At 34.1% G+C, this 22,164-nt stretch overlaps 4 protein-coding genes across 4 annotated transcripts; 3 read left to right on the top strand and 1 right to left on the bottom strand.

Annotated features, from left to right (window-relative positions):
• Positions 1 to 5,220: 5,220 nt before the first annotated feature.
• On the bottom strand, positions 5,221 to 7,279 carry LOC21395938 (14-3-3-like protein). The gene is made up of 4 exons (XM_010100327.2): positions 6,685 to 7,279; positions 5,994 to 6,116; positions 5,627 to 5,743; positions 5,221 to 5,539 (listed from the first exon to the last, which is right to left on the bottom strand). The coding sequence occupies exons 1-4, from the start codon at positions 7,159 to 7,161 to the stop codon at positions 5,483 to 5,485; spliced, it is 774 nt and encodes a 257-aa protein (XP_010098629.1). The 5' UTR covers positions 7,162 to 7,279; the 3' UTR covers positions 5,221 to 5,482.
• Positions 7,280 to 13,605: 6,326 nt separating this feature from the next.
• LOC21395937 (plant cysteine oxidase 1) lies at positions 13,606 to 14,984 on the top strand. Its single transcript, XM_024167124.1, has 5 exons — positions 13,606 to 13,723; positions 13,857 to 14,005; positions 14,176 to 14,329; positions 14,438 to 14,644; positions 14,776 to 14,984. The coding sequence occupies exons 1-5, from the start codon at positions 13,606 to 13,608 to the stop codon at positions 14,874 to 14,876; spliced, it is 729 nt and encodes a 242-aa protein (XP_024022892.1). The 3' UTR covers positions 14,877 to 14,984.
• A 593-nt stretch (positions 14,985 to 15,577) lies between these two features.
• LOC21395936 (serine/threonine-protein kinase SAPK2) lies at positions 15,578 to 18,231 on the top strand. The gene is made up of 9 exons (XM_024167103.1): positions 15,578 to 15,987; positions 16,130 to 16,204; positions 16,546 to 16,647; positions 16,784 to 16,837; positions 16,947 to 17,039; positions 17,167 to 17,259; positions 17,360 to 17,464; positions 17,587 to 17,685; positions 17,782 to 18,231. Exons 1-9 carry the CDS (start codon positions 15,868 to 15,870, stop codon positions 18,055 to 18,057), a joined length of 1,017 nt encoding a protein of 338 aa, XP_024022871.1. The 5' UTR covers positions 15,578 to 15,867; the 3' UTR covers positions 18,058 to 18,231.
• A 1,078-nt stretch (positions 18,232 to 19,309) lies between these two features.
• On the top strand, positions 19,310 to 21,898 carry LOC112092027 (40S ribosomal protein S6). Its single transcript, XM_024167114.1, has 7 exons — positions 19,310 to 19,401; positions 19,488 to 19,552; positions 20,126 to 20,183; positions 20,269 to 20,377; positions 20,498 to 20,770; positions 21,390 to 21,644; positions 21,826 to 21,898. The coding sequence occupies exons 1-6, from the start codon at positions 19,396 to 19,398 to the stop codon at positions 21,626 to 21,628; spliced, it is 750 nt and encodes a 249-aa protein (XP_024022882.1). The 5' UTR covers positions 19,310 to 19,395; the 3' UTR covers positions 21,629 to 21,644; positions 21,826 to 21,898.
• Positions 21,899 to 22,164: the final 266 nt, after the last annotated feature.

Here is a 22,164-nt window from a genome sequence, read left to right as displayed (position 1 = left end):
ATATATATATATATAAGGAGCAATACAAAATCGAGTACAAAACTTCGAATGCCTAGTAATTATGACAAAATAGGTACAGTTTTTCTTCGGTTGAAAATTCCACCTGAGCTGTGATGGGCAAATGCAATTGGCGTTTGGTTTTTGGATCTTAAACGTGGATATTCCATAGTGTGCCAAGATAAGATTGAAAGATTTTGGTCAAATTCAGCAATGGCTCTTTACGATTTTTACTTTTTGTTCCCTTACTTTTTGCGGAGTAATGGCTCGTAATTTGGGTGTTTTTTGATACGTACATTTGAATATAAAATTTGAATATTTAAATAAAATTTAAATTTTTTAAAAAAAAACATGTTAAATTATTAGGAATTATCTCTAATTCAGTATTAGATTAGAGCAGCACATATATATTTCTTTTAAAAATATATATATATTTTTTAAAATATGTATAATGTGAGAAAATACTTATAATTTGTCTAAACACTTGTATACATATTATAAAAGAAAATATACATATTTTTAAGAGAAAATATACATATTTTTAAAAAAAAATACATATATATATATATACCGCTTCAATCGGTATCAGACTAGAGACTTTACCAAATTATTATTCAAATTTACAAAAGGAATGGGGTAAGTCATAGAAAACCAGTCGTGCACAAGTCTTAAGTGTTATTAATCACTAAAAACTAATAATAATCAAAAGGAACTGGAATTCAAAGTTTGGGTCTGAACTTCCCTAAAACAAAGGGGAGATTCTCGTGCGTACCAATAGGTCAAGTATTTTTAACCGTTAAATCTGCGTATTTTTTCATTTTTATGTGATTTTATACAGATTTAACAGACAAAAAATTTAGCCTACGGTATGCAAAGATAAAAATATCGACATTTTTATCAATCTTTTCACATAAATTTCTGCATTTTAGAAGTACTGATATGAAAATAGGAGTGTAGTATCTTTTGTGCAAAATATCTTAAAATTTCCACAGATATTTTCACGAAAATTTTCATTTCCAAGTAAAACATAGTGTTAAATTACCAAATATTGTGGAACAAAAATTTCATGGAAATATTGGTAAAATTTCCACATAAATATCTGTAATTTTATGTATTATTTTATTTTTTTAGAAAAAATTTAAAAAATATAGCATGTCCAAAATTATATAAGGAACTATTCAAACTTCATGTCTTGGTATAAGTATTGTTTAAACTAAAAATGTGTTCAAAATACCTTCAAACCTCCTATAAGCACTTTTTGGTTTTGATAATTTATCATGTATGAAACCATATATGTACGGTATATATATTATGTTGACTTTCAGCTATTTTACTTAATTTGTGAATGTGTACTTAGTTTTATAGTATTATGATCACACTTTACCTTGCATATTTATCAAATAATTGATATTTTGATTAAGAATTTCATCTAACTAATGTATTATTATCTATTTTAAGATTTTTTAAAATCTCATTTGAAAATAGAGTGTTTTAGTATGAATTTTCATTTTTTACATCAATTTTCACCTATATCAATATTTCCGTCGATATTGCTGTAAAATTTTAGTACTGATATTTTCATAAATATCAATATTTTCATCCTTATCAGTATGTTAACATACCGTGCCAGAAAATATCCAAAAAAAAAAAAAAAAAAAAGTTTAGGTTTGAACTGCGTACTAGGAAGTCGTCCTGATCAATCTAGTTTGTAACGTGTACAAAAAAGATCCTGAGATTGATCCGAATCTGTCCCTTGAGATTGTGGGAACCCCAAAGACTTGCAGTCAATTCCAAGATTAAGGTCTGAAGTTTGTGGGCGAGTTAACATGGCCCTTTTAGTTCACAGTCAATGATTCTTATTGATATTCAAAGTTTGTATGAGACAACCATTGTCAGCATTTTTTTTATTTAAATTTTTAATGAAAAAAAAATACTGTAATAAAATTAGAATTATAAGTTTAAATACATATGCTAAGTGACTTTACTTCTCATCACTTCCAAATAACCTAAAGAAGGACTAAAGGCTGAACATTTGAAGTTGGTTCTTAAAGTTTAGAGACTAAAACAAAAATTAACTTTATACATAATCTCTAAATTTTATACATTCTTAATTTTAGTCTCTAATTTTTATAGATTTCATCAAATATTTAATATTTAACTAACAAAAATATTGAAACTGGAATAGAGTAATAGTTTAGGACCAAATTGTAAAATATTTTAAAGTTAATAATTAAAGTGAGATTGCGTATAAATCTTAAAAACCATTTAGGTTTCTCCTGTGCGTCCTCTTTTTTAGGACTATCGGTAGTCCACGTAAACAAGAGTTTGACACTGTTTTCATTGGCTCTCAATTTGTGAATAAATTATGTAATGGTGGACATGCCCGCATCATAGTATAAGTGAGAATCACTATAAAAAAGAAAAAAAAGATTCCAAATTTTCCTTCGCACTTCTGCACCATCAAAGCTCACACAAAAATTCATTCCACAATACGCACTCTTCGGCGATGCAAAAAAAACAAAAAAAAACAAAAAAATGTCGACCTGCCAGTTTCTTCTCGCGATCCCACCGGAATTTGGGGCGCGACGATCCAAACTGCGATCGACAAGAGGAACACATAGTATTAAGCCATTAGAAACTCGCCAAGAATTGCAATCGCTCCTAAAATCCCATGAAGATTAGAGCTCCTAGACAAATATCACGTGGTTTAGATCTGAAACCCATGAAGTTTTCATTGATATTGTACAGGAACTCAACGTCCACAAGGGGATGAATTCTGCAAAAAGCACCTAAAATCTTCCAGAATGGTAATGGTGTTTTTCTTTGTTATTTTATTTTTTATAGAATGGAGTCCTGGGCTGGGGAATGGGGAGGAAGTGATTACTGTGCTTTTGTCCCTTTTGTTGTTTTTTACTCTTTTTTTTTTCAAGGAAAATTAAAAAAAAGAGTTGGATTAAATAGTAGTTTTTTTTTTCTTTTTTATTTTTTTTTATTTTTTTGACTAACCACGTTTCGACTTTCAAGAAAGTCTCGTGGCACTTCTCACTATCAAGCACTCCTCATCTTTAAAAGAGCAATATATAGAAATAGCTTTAAACTCTAGACCAAACGCTTATAAACATGTTGTAGTGATTGGGGTCCTACAGTAAAAATAGCCTTGAGAAGAACATTTTGGCAATTGAATCCTTGAAGTTAGATAACGGTTGCACAAACCCCTTTAATTGACAACAGTGGTAAACTTTAAAAATAAGGTTCTGCCTTCTGCAATGTGAGCAAACCATATCGAAAGGGCAATAATGCAGTATTTGAATGGGTTCTCTTCCTTTTCCTCTCTCCACTGCTGCTACCTGATTGATTGCCCAAAATTGTGCGACCTCCAAGGTTGCCAAAAGCCTCTGATATACTTTGCATTGTCAATTGAACAATCGGAGGTCAAGAACTGCTTTTTATTCACTATGTACTATGTTAGGAATCCCTAAGGGCAAATATCTTATGATAACCAATTTCGGACTCGGTTATGAAAGAGTGAACAGGTTTGTCACTCCTTATGAAGATCATCGAAAAATGTATAAAAATCCAATTAATTTGCTCTTAGAAATATGTTAAACTGTATTATATTTAGTGGGGAAATTCTCATTTTAAGCATGCTTTTTTAATTGCATTTTACGAATATTTTAGTAGCTGTTCGAACTTTTTTTTTTTTCCAACTGTTTCAAGGGTTTCAATCAATTTGAATGGTCAAGGGATTTGGTCAAGGACTAAGAGTGTCATTATAATATTGACAAAAATAAAAGTTGCTATTATAATTTGGAATATTTACATTTTTATAACTTATGTTTTAATTTTATTCAAAATCTATACCTTTAATTTTTTATCTCATAAAATCTATACCTTCAAATTTAATTAAATATATAAATTTATTTCTTATTTCGGTCAATAATTGATTTTAACCTTTAAATGACCAAACTATCCTTAGGAAATAGAGAGAAAATAAAATTAAAACTTTCTAACACTATAAAAATTAAAAATTAAAAACACAAAAAAAAAAAAAAAAACTCATTTCAATGGTATTTTGAATTTTTTAAGTTAAAATTGTAAGTTTAAAGTTTTTTTTAGCTTTTTTCTTTTTTCATTTTTATTTAAGGTTATTTTAGGTATTTTATACTTAAAATTAAGAGTTAACTTTAAAAATGTATAAATTTAAATCTATACATTTAATGAGATTAAAAATTAAAGATACATTTTTTAAATAAACTAAAAAACACAGAGTATAAAAATGTAAATATACCTTACAATTTTCTCCCTTCCAGTTCCAGAGAAGCCCGTCCCACCAGGGAAGAAGGGGTAAAAAAAAGGTAGAGAAAAAAATAGCACGCTCTGAGTGGCTGGAGATTGAAACAAACGAGGCAACCGTTGCGGTCCTGGGTCCACTTTAATCTTCACCAGAGATGTGCCCATTGAAAGAAGATGGGGTACAATGTATTGTAGGCTCGTACAGCATGTAGGGTTCCCACATGAACATGGTCTAAATCTTAAAGAAAAATATCAAAAACAAAATCTCCACTTCCGGCCAAACGTTTAACAACGAATCAGTTCTTTCATATGCATAAAGGAAGAAGAACAAGAATAAAAAGAAAGCAATCACGAGCGGAGTCAAACCAATGAGGTGCAATTAGATATTAACGTGAAAAATGTCATCCGGCCACTCGTGCTTCTTTGGAAAATGCTTTCCTAGGCCTCCGATTCAAAATACATACAATTATTTGTTAATTAATAACAATTGTCAAACTTTTGCTTAACAAACCTGAAAGTTGCCATAGGAATTTATCACCTTAGATAGAGTTATAAACCTAAATTCTTTTTCCCATAATCAATATTACCGAATACATTCGCACCAATCAGTGACCCCATAAACATAAACAGAATTTCAAGTTGTAAAAGTTCACTGACGACTTTCTCCGTCTACAAGGAGATTATGAAACGAGGTATGTCATTGATTGGGAGGAAACAATCACACAAAAGGCTACGTGACCCCTTGATAATTAAACTTCACACTTCAGCAGGCCGTGATGCAACTTCAAAGAAGTATCGGGGAATACTCAAAACTTTTTCTTTCAAATTGGGTCCTCGTCCGATGATAAGCATATTAAAGTACTGGACCAGGAGTAGAAACATTCATCGAAAAGATACATGCTTGAAAGTTGAAACAGCAAGATATTAAGCTTGATACGCCAACAAAGATAAAAATGCTTTTAACACCTTCAAGCAATAAAAAAGCTCATTAAGAAACACAACTGATAAAGCAAACACTATTAAGAAAGCGGGGGGGAAAAGAAAATAAAGACTGTGTGTCAATCATTCAGTGACAGAGACAAGAATATGCCTAAAATCTCAGAATAACACCCCAAATCAGAAATGAGCGCCTTCTCCTATTAAAAACATATAGAGGAGAAAATCAACCCTAATCTTTTGCAGCAGACTATGCTTACTGCTGCTCGTCGCTAGGCTTAGAGGCTTCTTTAATTTCATCTGCCCCATCATCCTGTTAATCAAAAACCAAATGCGAATCAACACCAATCCGAAATGGGTCCAAAGAAAAAACAAACATAAGGAAGGATCAATCTAACACCTGCATGTCAGAGGTCCACAGAGTGAGGTTGTCACGAAGAAGTTGCATAATCAAAGTGCTGTCCTTGTATGACTCCTCGCCCAGGGTGTCCAACTCAGCGATTGCTTCGTCAAAAGCCTGAATGAAGAAGCATCACAAGAAGTAAGATTATAAAATAAACAGATCAAAGTTGGACAGTGCAGGATTATCTCTATTACTTGCTTGGGCATAAAAGAATGACTATGGGCTTTACCAAATTTCAAACCCAAAGCACAAACTAAATCAAACAGAGATCTTTTTTTCTTTCTCAAATACCAACCAATAACATGCCTGAACCAATTTAGAATAACACAAGACAATTAATCTTGACAAACCCCCTTTTTAGTACCTGTTTAGCAAGGCTGCAGGCGCGGTCAGGAGAATTGAGAATCTCATAGTAAAACACGGAGAAGTTCAGAGCTAATCCAAGGCGGATTGGATGTGTAGGTGCCAGTTCTGCATTGGCAATATCCTGCGGATCCAAAATGAATAAGATACCATAGAAATGTGCACAACTTAAAAAATAACATAATAATAAAATTAAACGATAAGTAAATTAGAATGACCCATAAATAAATGAGGTCCAGTTCATTTTCATATATCTCTCTTTAACTCGAGGTTCACCTATCCCTACATAAATGTGTTATCACGAAACTCTGATCCAAGTCACAAAGGGTAACGATGCAAATATTTGAATCCAGGAATTGCTAGATGTTCTTCAACAATTGATGCTACTATTGAGGATAATTACTTATATAAGACGCAAATATGAGACATTTAAAAGAAAACAAAATCTAAAGATCCGCATTTTTCTGCAGAAAATGGCAATGAACAAAAAGTCAAAACTAACAACAGTCAAAAAATCAAGCTTCAAAGAAACAATGTTAACCTCATTCCTAACAGGTCCGCACCGCAAAACAGGAAATCAGATCGGAAAACTAGCAAACTGACAAATAGGAACGAATAAATAACAAATCTAAGGGCACAAATCAGCACATAGAAACAGAAATCCAAGGGAAAGCAGAGGCGTAGAGAGATACCTGAGCGGCTTTGTAAGCGGCAAGAGTGCTCTCGGCGGCCTCCTTGCGCTCGGATCCGGTCTTGAACTCGGCGAGGTAGCGGTGGTAATCGCCCTTCATCTTGAGGTAGAAGACCTTGGAGTCGCCGGAAGTGGCGGAAGGGATGAGGCGGGTGTCGAGGAGCTTGAGGATGCCGTCGCAGATGTTGGAGAGCTCGGTCTCGATCTTGGATCGGTAGTCGCGGATGACGGTGACATGGTCCTCGTTGCCGCGGCTCTCCTCCTTCTGCTCGATGGAGGAGATGATCCGCCACGAGGCGCGGCGGGCTCCGATCACGTTCTTGTAGGCGACAGAGAGGAGGTTCCGTTCCTCCACCGTCAGCTCCTCGTTCTCCACGGTGGTGGAGACCTTCTCCATGAACTCCACCATCTCCTCGTACCGCTCCGCCTGCTCGGCAAGCTTCGCCATGTACACGTTCTCCTCGCGAGCGGAGGCCATTGTTCTCCGAAGATGCGTGTTAGAGACAGAAAGAAGGAGAGAGAAAGAGAGAGTGAGGTTAGATCTGGGTGGGTTTGAGAGGGAGAGAGAGAGAGGTGGGAAGTGGGAATGGGGGTTGGCTTTTTTAGGAGAGCGTACTGGAGCGATAATTGCGTCGAGGGTAGAGGAGGGATTTTTGGGGGATGCGATGTAGGCCGTTGGATCTGATGGAGATTTCTTTTTTTTTTTTTCTCTATTTTTTAGGGGTTGTCTTTTTTTTGTTTTTCCTGTTTTTGTTGTTTAAATTTATTTTTCGTTGTCTTCCGCTTGGCAATGGCCGGTACAGTACAGATGGCAGCTGTCAAACACGGGGTTCTGATTTGATCATGCTAAAGGTGTCGCCTTTTTTCTATGTTTTTTTTTTCAAAAATTTAAACGCACGGGCACTAACTAGGCTGGTCTCCTTGGATCCTTACTATATGGGCTTTTCTTGGGCTTCACTGTCTAGATATGGACCCAAAGGATTTTAATGGGCTGTCTTGCAGGCGTTCCACTTCTTTTAGAAATTTTAAGGCCTCGTTTGATTCGAATTTTCAATTCAAGCTTAGATGTGATATTTTTTGAGAATTTTTTACTATAATAAAAAAATTAAATGTGATATTTTTTGAGAGCTTTTTACTATAGAAACTTAAAACTGAAAACTTAAATCGGTGAAATGAACGAGGCCTAAGTTTAGGCCCGTTCACTTCGCTGATTCGAATTTAGAATTCGAGTTTTTCTACAGTAAAAAGCTCTCACAAACAATCACATCTAACTTTTTTGCTACAGTAAAAAGCTCTCACATAAAATCACATCTCAACTCGAATTCTAAACTCGATTCAGAGAAGTGAACGAGGCCTTAATTAATTTTTTTTAAACTCTATTATTTAGGAAATCTCTTTAGTCCGGCAACAACTATTTACCTGACTTATCTGGCAAGTGATTTTCAGGCGTTCGATGGAAATGAACGGTGGGATTCATCACGTCCTTGCAGAAGCATTCGTAGGTGCTAGCTTTCGTACATTGTAAGTGGCAGCTTTTATTGGCCATGTGTTGAACGAAGAGAAAGAGAGAAGGAAGAGTCAGATTAGTGGCCACATGTATATGTGAGAGATAAGGGATGATGTGAGAGACAATGGATGATGTGAGAGACAAGAGAGATGGCTGCAGGAAAAATATATTAAAATAATGTAAAACCCAATTAAAAAAAAGCTCTTTCTCTGGACAAAACAGAGAGAGGCCCGTTCGGTTCGTTAATTCGAGTTGAGATGTGATGTTGTGTGAGAGTTTTTTACTGTAGTAAAAAAAAATAAATGTAATTATTTCTGAGAGCTTTTTACTGTAGTAAAATTTGAATTCTAAACTCGAATCAGCGAAAAGAACGGGACGATTAGAAAAAAAAAAGTGTGAGGCTTAATCGTTTATGGAGAGGGAAAGAGCTTAGTAAAAGCAGCAGCTTTTACAGTTTCCATACCACCTCAAGTTCTGAAGTTAAATTTGTAAGTTTAACAAAAGCGAATGAGCATGTTTATTGAAAACACAGACGAGCACTACTAGTGAGCCAACAATTGATGTTTGTGTCAGTTTCCCCAGTGCTAAGTTTGCTATCTTTGAAAGTCAGTTCAAGACAATAGTCGCCGATATATGCGTGATTATGTGGATGGTGGACAACTTTAAAGAGGAGGATTGTTCATTAACTATTTTGTAGGAAGACGTTTGTCCTCACAGCGAAGTTGTTTGGTAAAATTATGGGTTTGTTTGATGGGAATGACAACTTCGAACAACAAGACACTGATGAATAAGTGATTAATTGGAAGAAACAAATCAATAACATGAAATACAACAAATCAGCCAATATACATATTAAGGATGAGTCTCCAATCCGGCACATCAATTTTACCTGCTGCGATGGAGGACCTCGTCATTTCTGACTTGTGTCTGGATCTCAAGGGGGAAGAGCTGCCGTCATGCGAGGCGGATGTGGGATGCTCGGAAGTCCCCGGGAACGGAATGGGTTGGCGAGGGGCAGGATTGTTTCGTTGGGCGTCAGAATCTTTGCAAAGATTTTGGTGAGTGTGTCTACTATTGCGTGATTTTCTTTGGCTTTTGATTTGCAATTTGTTTGTACATTGTGTCTTTGCACAAAATTTGGCGAGTTTCTTCATTATGTTTGTGTATTTCAAACTTTTCTCATAAATTTCTTCCGTTATTGGGCATCGACATTGTTTGGGCATTGCCCCTCTCGCCATTTTGGTGTGGTAGTCGTTCTTCCCTTGGGCATTCATAACTGGGTGAGTTATAATATGAAATTCCTACAAATTTTCCTTAATTTCTTTCAACATTTGATTTCACATTTCTTCTTGTTATCTTGTCCTGTTCTATTTCCACTGAGTGTTTGTCGTGAGATTAAAAAAATTAGTGTTTAGTTCTTCTTTTTTTTTTTTTTTTTTTTTAATCTTTTTGCATGTTTTGCTTATACGAAAATTGATGTGATTATTGACGCTTGGGTAGTTGTTCTTTTTTTTTTTTAATCTCAAGAGTAGTTGTTCATTTTCATTTAATCTTGATTTCTTCTAAGAGATTTATTTGACTTGCCCTGTAATTTTTTTCTTTATCTAACAAGGAGATTGAAGTTTTCGAAACTAGTATTTATTCAGTTTGTTAACTTTGTTAAACTACCATTTCAAGTAGTTGGATTTCCTATTATGTTGTTAGAGTCGTACAATATGATTGATAAGGAATGTTTGATTTTTTTTTTTTGGTTTTTTATTTATGTTTATGTAAGGTTCATATTCTAATAGAAACTTTTATTTTGTCGTAAGAGTTGTACAATATGACTCGTAAGGAATATTTGCTATTTTTTCTATTTCTTTTTGCTTTTGTAAGGTTCATAATCTAATAGAAGCTCATATTTTGTTGTTAGAGCTATGTAATAAGACTAATAATTAATTGAGTGTCTATTTAGACAAAGGCACATAAGAAGAAGAATGGTGAACCCATCAATTCAACTGCTGGTGAAGTCACTGTAAGAGTATATTTTTATTAAATAATTATTTATTCTCGTGTGTTAATATAAAAAAAAAATTTGAAAAATTTGCTGCATATTTTAATCAAGATTAGTTGTTTAATATTTAGGAAAATATTGAAAAAACTTAACAAGATCCAACATTGTCTGCTGAAGAAACTGATATGCTAAATGGTATTCTACTTTCTTACTTTGGTCCTGATTGCTGATGAAACTGATATGCTAAATGGTATTCTACTTTCTTACTTTGGTCCTGATCGGAATTGACATATGAGAGCAATGGGTCTCGGAATGACTAGGATAAAATATTCTATTTTATTAAAATGGGATGACCACTTGTCTCTTTTATATGAGAAATATTTGCGAATGGAGGAGGATGTTAGAGAGCTGAAAGAGATACTTTTATCTATTTTTGCAAAATCAAGTGAGTTTTTTATTCATATGTTTTGGTTTCAATACATTATTGTAACTTTTATAATCTTATTAGACAATTTTTTGGCTGTATTAGAAGGATGCAATGAAGAATTATGGTTCTCCTCCTTTCTACTAAAGGTATTTTCTGTGTTTTCAAATCTATGATTATGATATGCAATCTAGGATTAGGTCTTTGCTTTTGCTTTGTTGTTGGTACTAAATTATATGTTGCTTTGGACTCTTCAAATACAATTGTCTTATTGAATGAGTGATATTTTATACGTGTTTATCTTTTTAATTTGTGCATCATTAGTTAATCAATTTATAATTAGTTGGAATAATTCTGTGACAGTCAGTTGCTTTGCTAGTGGAGATGACTTTTTTGCTAAATCAATTTGTAAAGATGGATTATTCACTTAACCATTTTATTTAGCTAGACAATTTGGATACTTTGATATCTCTAGCTATTCCTCTGTTTTCTTTACTTGTTTTGAATGTTAAAGTTGTGGACAAATGGTGTGACTTATGTCGTAGACATCTTATTACCAACTTTGTAGATACTGTTCACAATTATTACATTGAATGTTTTATGCTTTAATTTGAATGTTCCTATTTGGATGTAATACTGAGATGTTATTCGGAATCACCATCTATTTGAATGAATTCAAAAGGATATTAATATAATAAAAGTAGATAAAACGTTAGTTTGTACTAGTTTTAGGATTGGTAAAATATTCAATAATAATTTTAAAAAGCTAGAGGAGTATGAAGATAATAAGAAAGAAAAACTATTGATCTGAACCATAACAAGGTCAAATAGCTATAAAATGCTGAAAATAAGCATAAAATGCTATAAGATCTCAATTCTATAGCGTTTTTCATAGCACTCTCAGAATGTTATATTTTTTTAGGACTTTTAATAGCGTCTGATGTCCTAGCGGTTCATAAAACGCTATTAGTAGTGATTAATAGCGTTTTTGGTAAGCTATTGATAATGAAATTTGTTGTAATATATAACACTTATATACAATATTTAAAGTCATATAAATCATCACAGAATTTTCAATGATATTCATAAAATATTCAATAATATATGCACATAAAATAATCAATAAACTCTTTTATTAAATAAATAATAAATATCATATTACATTTCACGTTTTTAGGACACCATTCATGACATTTGACTCATGCTTGTCTCTTGATGTGTTTGTCGTTGCGTTGTATGGTAACAGATGTATGTGCTTAAAATCATGAACCTGACACGCCTAACCATCTTGTATCGTGCTTAGTCCAACCCAATATAATTTTAAGTCATGTCATGCTTAGTTTGAAATTTTCCGTGCCATGCTATCGTGCTTGTTGAGCGGCTCAACTCAATTAACATAATTTAGAGTAATGCTTATGGATAGATAGAATAACGATTTGTGTTTTTTTAATTTATTTTTTATTGTCATTATAGAGACTCTATAACATAAAAATTTATGTCCGTTTAAGCACTAGATTTTTGCTCAACACTTCTATCTTTTATATATTAACTTAAGAAGAATATGGCATAAAAATAAAAAGGCGAGTCAAGTGGAAATTTTCTCACTTCTCACAGTTCTCACGTTGTGGAATTTGTCAAAAAAAAAAAAAAATGAATAGATTAAGAGATAAAATGATTGTTGAAGCTTCTTTAGACTTTAACACTTCATTGAAATTTTCTTCCTCAAACGAACATAACTAATGTAAGCGAACGTATGAGGGAACAAAATGTGGCTCATGGGGATTCAGAAAGGAAACGTGTGAAGTAAAATACTGATACCCTCTTTTTCTTTTTTGGGGTGCGTCTATGTTTTCCAATATCCACTTGCGCCATAGAAAGTGTGGAACTGTGGATTATTTTGTGGTCTGAAACTATTCCACCAAAAATTATTATTTTATCTTCCATGTTTTCCAACAGGCCACAGCGAACTTTGTATGGTATTTTAATGTATTTTATTTATGATAATCAATCTCTATCCTGTATTTTTTTTTAAATTAAATACTATCTATAAATCATTATGCTTCTTTAAAACTCTAGAAATGTGATCGCAAAGCAGCCTTTTGAACACTATTGGCAATATGTATTAGACGAAAGGGTAACACAACGAAAGACATCTACCGATTTGAATTTACAATTTAAATTTTGTTACAGTAAATTTTTTTTTAAAATAATTACATTTAAATTTTTTATTATAATAAAAAATTCTCACATAAAATTAAATTTCAATTCAAATAAAAAATTTAAATCAACGAATTAAACGAGATTCTCCGTTTACTTCACAGATTTTAATTTTCAATTTAAATTGATATGTGATATTTTTTAAGAGTTTTTTATTATAATAAATAAAATTAAATATGATATTTTTAAAAAAAATTTTATTATAAAAATTTAAAATTAAAAACTCAAATAGATAAAATGATAACTTAAAACTCAAGTACCGCAGCTAGTCGCCCTTTCTGCACTCTGATGTTGCTACGTCATATGGAATCACAGACTAGTGGGCCCACACAGCTTTGCACTTTCAATTGGTGATTCTATTCGCATGTGAAACGATAAATTTCACTTTGATAAAGTCTAGATAGCATTTAAAAAAAAAAAAATTCTTAAGCTAGCAAAATTTATCCGTGAGAAAATCATAACTAGTTTCACTTAATTAGTCTTTACTATGATTCTCCGCCCATAGTTAGTCCTTTTTTGTATGACAATTTAACGTTGTCGCTACGTGGTTTACATCAATCAAGGTTTCGCTTCACTTGGAAAAATATAAACCTCAAGTGTAAAAACATTAGAGATATTTGCCCATTGTAAGGAAAATAATTCAAACCCCACCGTTTGGTTGACGTTGTTTCCTCTCTCCCCCTCTCCCTCTCCCTCATCATAAAATTCCATGTCTTTTTATCAATCTAAATGTAGTAATCTATTTAAGTTAGAAGAATTTCTTTCACTAAGCATAGCCAATATGGACGGTTCAATAGAGAAAAGCAAGATACAAACGTTGTATGAAGCCTGCAGTCTGGTTTTCTCTCAGAAAGAGCCCCCAAGTTTCCAACAAATCCAATGGTTAAAAAATCTCCTCGGTATATAGTTTTTTTTTTGGCTAATATGTGAATCTCTCTTTATTTTTTTTAATATTAAATTTTATTACGTTTCTATTTTTTCTTTGGTGGGACGTACATCTCAAAATTGAATCATTGATTGTTAATTTTTCAGGAATATTTGAAGCCAAGGATGTTGGGATCGACGAATTCGGAATATGTGGATCTCCATCTTCCAGCCAAAACGAGAACAAGGGTCAGATTTGTGTGCAAAGCATTTCTGAAATTACTTATATCCATATTCATGAATGTGATGATTTCTCTGTGAGTAGAAAATATTGTTTGCTTCATGAACATAAATGACACTAATAGAGTAATAGTACTATACACACACACACTCTCTCTCTCTCTCTGCCGAACACTAATCAAAAAATAAAAATAAACATTAAAAATGTGAGATGACAATAAAGAAAAAATTTATGGTATATGAGCAGATTGGTGTCTTTTGTTTCCCTGCCGGAGGGGCACTTCCCCTTCATGATCACCCAGGAATGACGGTTTTCAGCAAAGTCTTATACGGTTCAGTTTACGTCAAAGCTTATGATTGGGTACTGAAAGTAGATACTTCATCATCCACGTCCAAAACATGTAAGAATTCATTGCTTGCACAAACTTTCTTATCAATTAATCTCTTTTTGTTTTTTGTTGATCATGACTTTATTTGTTGGGATGTTCGCATATATGTGGGCGACGAAGTGGGATTGGCAAGCAGGGTGAGAGAGGAGATCATTATGAGGGCGCCGTGCGAGACAAGCGTTTTGTATCCAACAAGTGGTGGCAACATTCATTCTTTCACTGCATTAACTCCTTGTACCATCTTGGATGTTCTCACGCCACCCTACTCTGATGACCTTGGAAGGCCTTCCACTTACTTCTCACTCTTCCCCTTGTCTTCTCTTCCCGGTACTGCTACAAACAACAAAGAAAAAAATGTCTCAAGTTGTTGCTTTCGGCTTAAGTTATTGATGAAATACTAATTTGGTTTCTTCTTCTTTTTTTTTTCTTTTTTTTTTTGGGTCTAATCTGTTGATCAGATTACGTCGTGCTTGAGGAAAGAGACTTGCCAGAGGATCTCGTGGTTAGGGGAGCTCCCTATATGGGCCCTCAAATTGATGCAGGCCATGACTTTTGTTAACTTTTTTGCATAATATGTGTTTATTTGGTGTAAGATAGGAATTAGGATAACAGCCCACGTGCTATTTTTGTAAAGACAATGGTATCGGCTTTGACATATATAGAAAGATTTCACACCTCTCAGATGATAGTAAGAGCTGAATATTAGTTAACTCCTTACTTCATAATAGAGTACTATGTTATGACTCGGGAAAAATTCTCAAAAGAGCAATGCGAGAGTTGCAGCTGGAAACACACAAAGACGTCATGAGTTGTGCTAAGAACAATTTAGACATTCATATTATTTATATTGAAATTCACAATTAAATCTGTTATCTTATCTGATATAATTGTCTATTTTTATCACTCTAATAACAAAAAAAAAACAAATAAATTGTGACTTGCATTTAGCATTAGTAACTAAAACCACAAATCCATTTGATCAGTGTCATTTTCTATTTATTATAAAGAGAAGGGAAAAAAAAAGAAAAGAAATGGAAAAATCAATGCAAGAGGGCCATAGTTGGGCGCGAACAAAGCGTGAAGGACATCGTTAGGGAGGTTAACATCCCCTGCCGCTTAAATAAGTTTGGCATATAGCCAAAAGTGATTTTCGCTTTTGTGGCTCTAATCTTTCCCCCTCGAGCTGTGCGAGAAATAGAATTTATGTTCCTTCTACTTTTTCCCACACCGCCCAACATTTCGCCCTTACACGCGTCTCTGTCTCTGTCTCTGTCTCTCTCTCTAAGTGCAGTCAAACTTCAAACTGTCAAACTTTGTGGCTCTTTCCAGTTTCTACCGTAAAGACTTGCAAAATTTATCGATTATAACCCAATAACTCAAGTACTCTCTGCGACCTATCCCTAACAGCCTTACAGATATATATAGTCTTTTATTGATCAAACTTTCAAACTTGTTGCTAGCAGAAGAACAGGATTGTTCTGTCGTGAGAAACAAGACACAAAGATTTTGGGGGTTTTTTTTGTGTGTTAATTTTTGGTGTTTTGTAATACATGGAGCGATACGAGATTGTGAAAGATATCGGGTCAGGGAATTTCGGAGTGGCCAGGTTGGTCAGAGACAAGTGGACAAGAGAGCTTTTTGCTGTTAAGTTCATCGAGAGAGGCCAGAAGGTCAACTCCATCTCCTTCTCTACATAATTATCCTCTTTGAATTTTTTTTTTTTTTGGGAAATTTGAAGTGAAACTTGATTTGTTGCTTCTCATCTGGGTTTAGTTCGTTTAAGGATTTTGTTTTACTTTCTGGGTGTTTCAGATTGATGAACATGTCCAAAGGGAAATCATGAACCACAGGTCATTAAAGCATCCCAATATTGTTAGATTCAAAGAGGTTAGTAATCAATTATGTCAACATTCTAAAACTTGTTCTCTTTATGCCGATTTTATGAATGGTTCAATTTAAATGTCTTGGTTTCATTTTTTCTTTTTTGGTTTGTTGACTAATACTTCTAGGCATATTTGTATCAGCGTAAGTGTATATACTTACTATCTAGTGGGGTTTTGATGTAGTTAATATGTATGCTTAAATTGTTACAAATTGTTTTTGTGTGTCTCAAGACCCAAGTTCCTCTGACAACACTCAGGCTTAGAACTTCCCATTGCTCTTTTTTTTAGAGAATCTTAAGAATAGCATATATAGTACAAGTGGGTTTTGTGACCAATTTCTGGCAGGTCCTGCTAACGCCGACTCATCTAGCCATTGTGATGGAGTATGCTGCGGGTGGGGAGCTTTTCGAAAGAATTTGCAATGCTGGTAGATTTAGCGAGGACGAGGTAATGCGCGAAAACTCTTCGATAAATGATGCAGAATAAGGCATTAGAACTTATGAATGTCTCGTTAAAATGGTATAAGGAGTTCAACTTCAATCCATCTCTTTGCGTACTTATACACTTTGTTCTTTTTCACCAGGCCAGGTTTTTCTTTCAGCAACTGATATCAGGAGTCAGTTATTGTCATTCAATGGTAAGAACTAAGAAGTTTTAGTATCACTTGTAGTTATCTGACTTGTGACGTGCCTGATGAGCTATGATGGGTGGTGTCTGATTAAATGATAAGGAATAATTTGTTGCAGCAAATTTGTCATAGAGATCTTAAGCTTGAAAACACTCTCTTAGATGGCAGCACGGCTCCTCGTGTGAAGATATGTGATTTCGGATACTCAAAGGTAACCGTAAAATGATTACTTCATATCCTCAAAAAAAAAAAAAAAAAATTGATTACTTCAGAATCACGTTAGATTTTCAAGTTAATGAAACGTTCCGAGTTACTAACTGCGAAAAGTTATTGTACAGTCATCTGTGCTGCATTCTCAGCCAAAGTCTACTGTTGGAACACCGGCCTACATTGCACCTGAGGTCTTCTCTAAAAAAGAATATGATGGGAAGGTTAAGTCCAAATCTTTAGCTGTTTTTATCATTGTAATACTAGCTTCTTGTTGCTTTCAAAGCATGTTACTACTCTGAATTCTAAGCCTGAAAATTATAGGTTGCAGATGTTTGGTCTTGTGGTGTCACCTTATATGTGATGTTAGTAGGGGCTTATCCTTTTGAGGATCCTGAAGATCCAAGAAACTTCAGAAAAACAATTGGCGTGAGTAATTCTGTCATCTTCTCTCCATCTCTTTTGACAAACCATACTAAAATGAATATCAACGATGCCTTTTTCCCCCCCCCCCTTTGGATCGGTAACTAAGATTTTATATCTCGTGGCAGCGGATACTTAGCGTTCATTACTCAATTCCAGACTATGTCCACGTTTCTGTGGAATGCAAACATCTTTTGTCTCACATTTTTGTGGCTAATCCAGAAAAGGTAAGCTTATTGGAATATTTCCGAATGCTCATTTGAAATGCAATAAAAATAGTATATCAATTCAGTTTTTCCTATGTTAAACTTGTATATCTGCAGAGAATAACAATCCCAGAAATCAAAACCCATCCATGGTTCTTAAAGAACTTGCCTATAGAACTAATGGAAGGAGGAAGCTACCAGAGCAATGATGTGAATAATCCACTGCAGAGCATTGAAGAAGCGTCGTCCATAATACGAGAGGCAAGACAAACTCTTGAGGTTCCAAAGCTTGGTGGGAGTTACATTGGAGGAAGTATGGATCTAGATGATTTGGATGTTGATGCTGATATTGAAGATGTAGAAACAAGTGGTGATTTTGTTTGCCCACTATGATTAGACTTACAAATATGTGTATGTAATTGTAGATCCACGATTGTGACCACAGATTCTTTCTTTGTTGTAATGGGGAATGGATGAATTCCCTTTTTCCTACGATTCCTTGTTTTTTCTTTTTACTTTTATGATGACTCATGATTGACGCTTATTTATGTGATACTTTTTTGCATACTTCTTTTGTCATTAGAATCTGCTACCTTTTTTTCTTTTTTGTATTGTCGCAATGGTTGAATAAGCTCAATTATTTCATGTTGGGAATACTAAAATATAGTGAAATGAGTGTTTATTAGGTAGTACGTTCTTGATAGGAGATGTGTACCGTCACGATTTAGAGACTAAAGACCCATCTAGACGACCAGAAGCAGTTTGGTAGAATATTTTTTTTATGTAAAAAAAAATATGATATTTTACTTTGGGGCCGTTTGGGATGGCTTGTGTTTGTGCTTTTAAGTAGCAGAAAAAGATAAGTATAAGTTCGGATTTTTTAAAATGTCTGAAAAAATATTTTTATATCTAAGAAGAGCATTTAAACTTGTTTGGGTAAAAAAAGTCAAAAACACTTATTGTAATGAAAAGTAATATAATAAAATAATATAAATGAGATATTTAATTTATTATTCACAAATAAAAGGTTAAAAATGTAAATAAAAAAACTTTTCATGAGCACTAAAGAGATAGTTTGTTTTAAAGTGCTTAAAAAAACTAAAAATACTTTAAAATTGTCTATTTAAACATATTCAAAAATTATTTTTAGACTAACTAAATTAAAAACAGCTTTTTAAAATCAATCCAAACGGACCCGGAAGAAATTAGTTTTTAAAATAAAATAAAATGAAATTTTATTGAGACCAAATATTCTATAACCAGAATTTACATTTAACGCAAAATTAAAGGAAGAAATAATTAGGGAAATATAGCATCATCTTCTTAGTCATATTGAAATATAGTAAAAACAATTACACCATTTTACTAATTATTATAATAATTATTATGCAATTATGGTATGCCTTAAATATTTCAAATCATTTTTCCGTACTTATCATGTAACCTAACTAATTTTTACAAATTAGGCCGACCTAAAGAGGCCCACACCAGGGCCTTGCCCCTGAACTGGGCGTTTCATATAATAAGGCCCAATTAGATTTAAGCCTTATAGAAGCCCAAAAAAGGATGATCCAGGCCCATCAAATTACTGCCTTGAAGCCCCCATTGAAGCTCAGTATAAAACGAAGAGAGACAGCATCTCAATCTCAAAACCCTAAAGCGAGCAGAGCGTCCTCAGCGGATAATAGCAAAGCGGAACCTTCTCTGAGCCGCCTCTGTCTCCGATCAAAGATGAAGGCAAGTCTCTCTCTCTCTCTCTCTCTCTCATCTGCGTTTCATTTAGCTCAGAGCTTGATTTTGGCTTTCGTTTCCAAATTTTGCAGTTCAACATCGCTAACCCGACCACCGGGTGCCAGAAGAAGCTTGAGATCGATGACGATCAAAAGCTGTAAGTTTTCTTCAAATCTTTAATCTTGATCAAGTTATTCTTGTGATGTTTTGCTTCACTTTTTTAGTCCCTCTTAATTATGGTTGAAATGTATGTTATTTGCTATATTGATTAATGGGTTCTAGTGCTAATCGGTTTAATGACTAATGTTACTAAACAGGAACTTTAGCAAAGTTTAATATGCGAGACCGTGTTTTTTGGTCTCGGTGTTTATGTACTTGATGTATGAAATTAACCTATATGCTATATGGAAAACTTTGTACAGTACAATAGCAATGCTCTAAATGTATAATTATACGGTAGAAACAGGTTTTTTCACCATACTATCTTGCATCTCATGGAATACTGCTGACTTCATTGCATTAAAATCCGAAATTTGAATAATTTTTATTTTATCTTTATTCATTTTGCTTGTTTGAGGATGTTAAGAAGTGTTGGCATTATTTAGGAAATTGGGGAGACTATCATTTTATGTGTGTGTGGGTTTTTTTTTTTTGTTTAATGAAACAAATAAGTTATAAGTTCTTACAATTTGTGGTCTTGTACGTTTTTTTTTGTTTACCTTTCTTGTAGGCGAGCATTCTTTGACAAAAGAATCTCACAGGAAGTCAGTGGTGACTCCCTTGGAGAGGTATGTAGATTTACGTTATGCCATTGCTCAACTTGTAATTGAGTTTAGTGATTTGTTTGTTAAAGATTGTTGGTTTGGTGGACAGGAATTCAAGGGTTATGTGTTCAAAATCATGGGAGGCTGTGACAAGCAAGGTTTCCCAATGAAGCAGGGAGTGTTGACCCCTGGTCGTGTTCGCCTTTTGCTTCACAGAGGTTTGTAAAAGTCATTCCATAGTGTAGTGTTATTTGCTTTTGTTGCTTAGCCAAAAGAGCACGTTCAAACATGAAGAAGCGTTTTGAAATTGCATTGGTTTCTTTTGTTTGTATGGCTAGGAACTCCTTGCTTCCGTGGTTATGGAAGGCGCAATGGAGAGCGGAGGAGGAAGTCTGTTCGAGGTTGCATTGTCAGCCAGGACCTTTCTGTTTTGAACTTGGTTATTGTGAAGAAGGGTGAGAACGATCTCCCCGGATTGACAGACATCGAGAAACCTAGGATGAGAGGTCCCAAGAGGGCATCCAAGATCCGAAAGCTGTTCAATCTCTCAAAGGAGGATGACGTTAGGAAGTATGTTAACACCTACCGCCGATCATTCACAACCAAATCTGGTTAGCTTCTCCCATCATTTTAACTATTTATCTTTTTATTCAGAGAACTTAAATAGTTATTGGATATTCAAAATGGATGCTGAGATAATTGTAGTGTCTGTAAGATCATTTTAATCATTTTTTTTTTGTGTGTGTTTATATGTTGGAGTCTAGTGGTTGGTTGATGCCCTTGTTAGGCTAGAAATGATGAAGTTGCTTACATATTTTCTTATGATAGTCAGGTGCTTGTACCGTATTTCTGACTTTTGAATCAGAAGACCTTTTTTTGTTTTTCCTTTTTGGAAGATAATTTTTGGCATAATGCCAGAAACTGTTAAGATAGAAAATCCCATAGAATCTTTTGTTTTTCTGTTTGTTGCAAGATAACAGGATAATCTGTACCGTGTTTCTGACTTTTGAATCAGATGACCTTTTTTTGTTTTTCCTTTTTGGAAGATAATTTTTGGCATAATGCCAGAAACTGTTAAGATAGAAAATCCCATAGAATCTTTTGTTTTTCTGTTTGTTGCAAGATAACAGGATAATCTGATAGTGTCCTTTGTTATATGTTTAGGACCTTTAGGTTGCGTTTGTGATATGAATTTATATTAAGCTTTGGAGGTACTTGTGTTCTTTGCAGGGAAGAAGGTGAGTAAAGCTCCCAAGATTCAGAGGTTGGTCACTCCATTGACCTTGCAAAGGAAGCGCACAAGAATTGCTGAGAAGAAGAAGAGGGTTGCCAAGGCGAAGGCTGACGCTGCTGAGTACCAGAAGCTCCTTGCGACCAGATTGAAGGAGCAAAGAGAGCGTCGCAGTGAGAGTTTGGCCAAGAAGAGGTCCAGGCTCTCTGCTGCTTCTAAGCCATCAGTTGCTGCTTAGATTTTGGTTTAAGATGGTATTCTTATTTGCAATATCGGTGTAGGGAGTGTCCCGGAAAAAACTTTTTTGGATGCGGTTGAGTTTATTGGATTTTTGTATCAAAATATGCACTACTTTCAATTTCCGTTTTATGGATTTTGATTGCACATGGTGGATTATGTTTTCCTTTTATTTGAATTATTTTCCGCGTTTTGTAGTCATGGTTCATCATGCCCAACCATTTGCTTCCTGGATGGCATTTGCATTGATTGTGCATTCACAATTTTCTTCTACTTGGACAATTACTCATTTCGCTTTGGCGATGGTCTACTTCAAAAGAAACCTTGAACGATAAGCTGTTTCACTCTAATTTTTTTTTCCCCTTTCTGAATGGGAAGCGCGTGGATGTAAGTAATTTTTTGTACGAGAAATTTGATTTTTTTTCTTTTAGATTTTCAAGAAAATTATGATGATTTTTTTATATATTTTGTAAACAAAAATACCGTCGTTGCCAAGGAAAGGGGTAAAAAAAATCTCTGTTTTGTGAAATGTTACAA

The sequence above is a fragment of the Morus notabilis genome, unplaced genomic scaffold (assembly GCF_000414095.1).
Source record: "Morus notabilis unplaced genomic scaffold, ASM41409v2 Scaffold1012, whole genome shotgun sequence".
Taxonomy (NCBI): Eukaryota; Viridiplantae; Streptophyta; class Magnoliopsida; order Rosales; family Moraceae; genus Morus; species Morus notabilis.
Note: the sequence above shows the minus strand (reverse complement) of the source record. Positions and strands in the feature narration are given on the sequence as shown.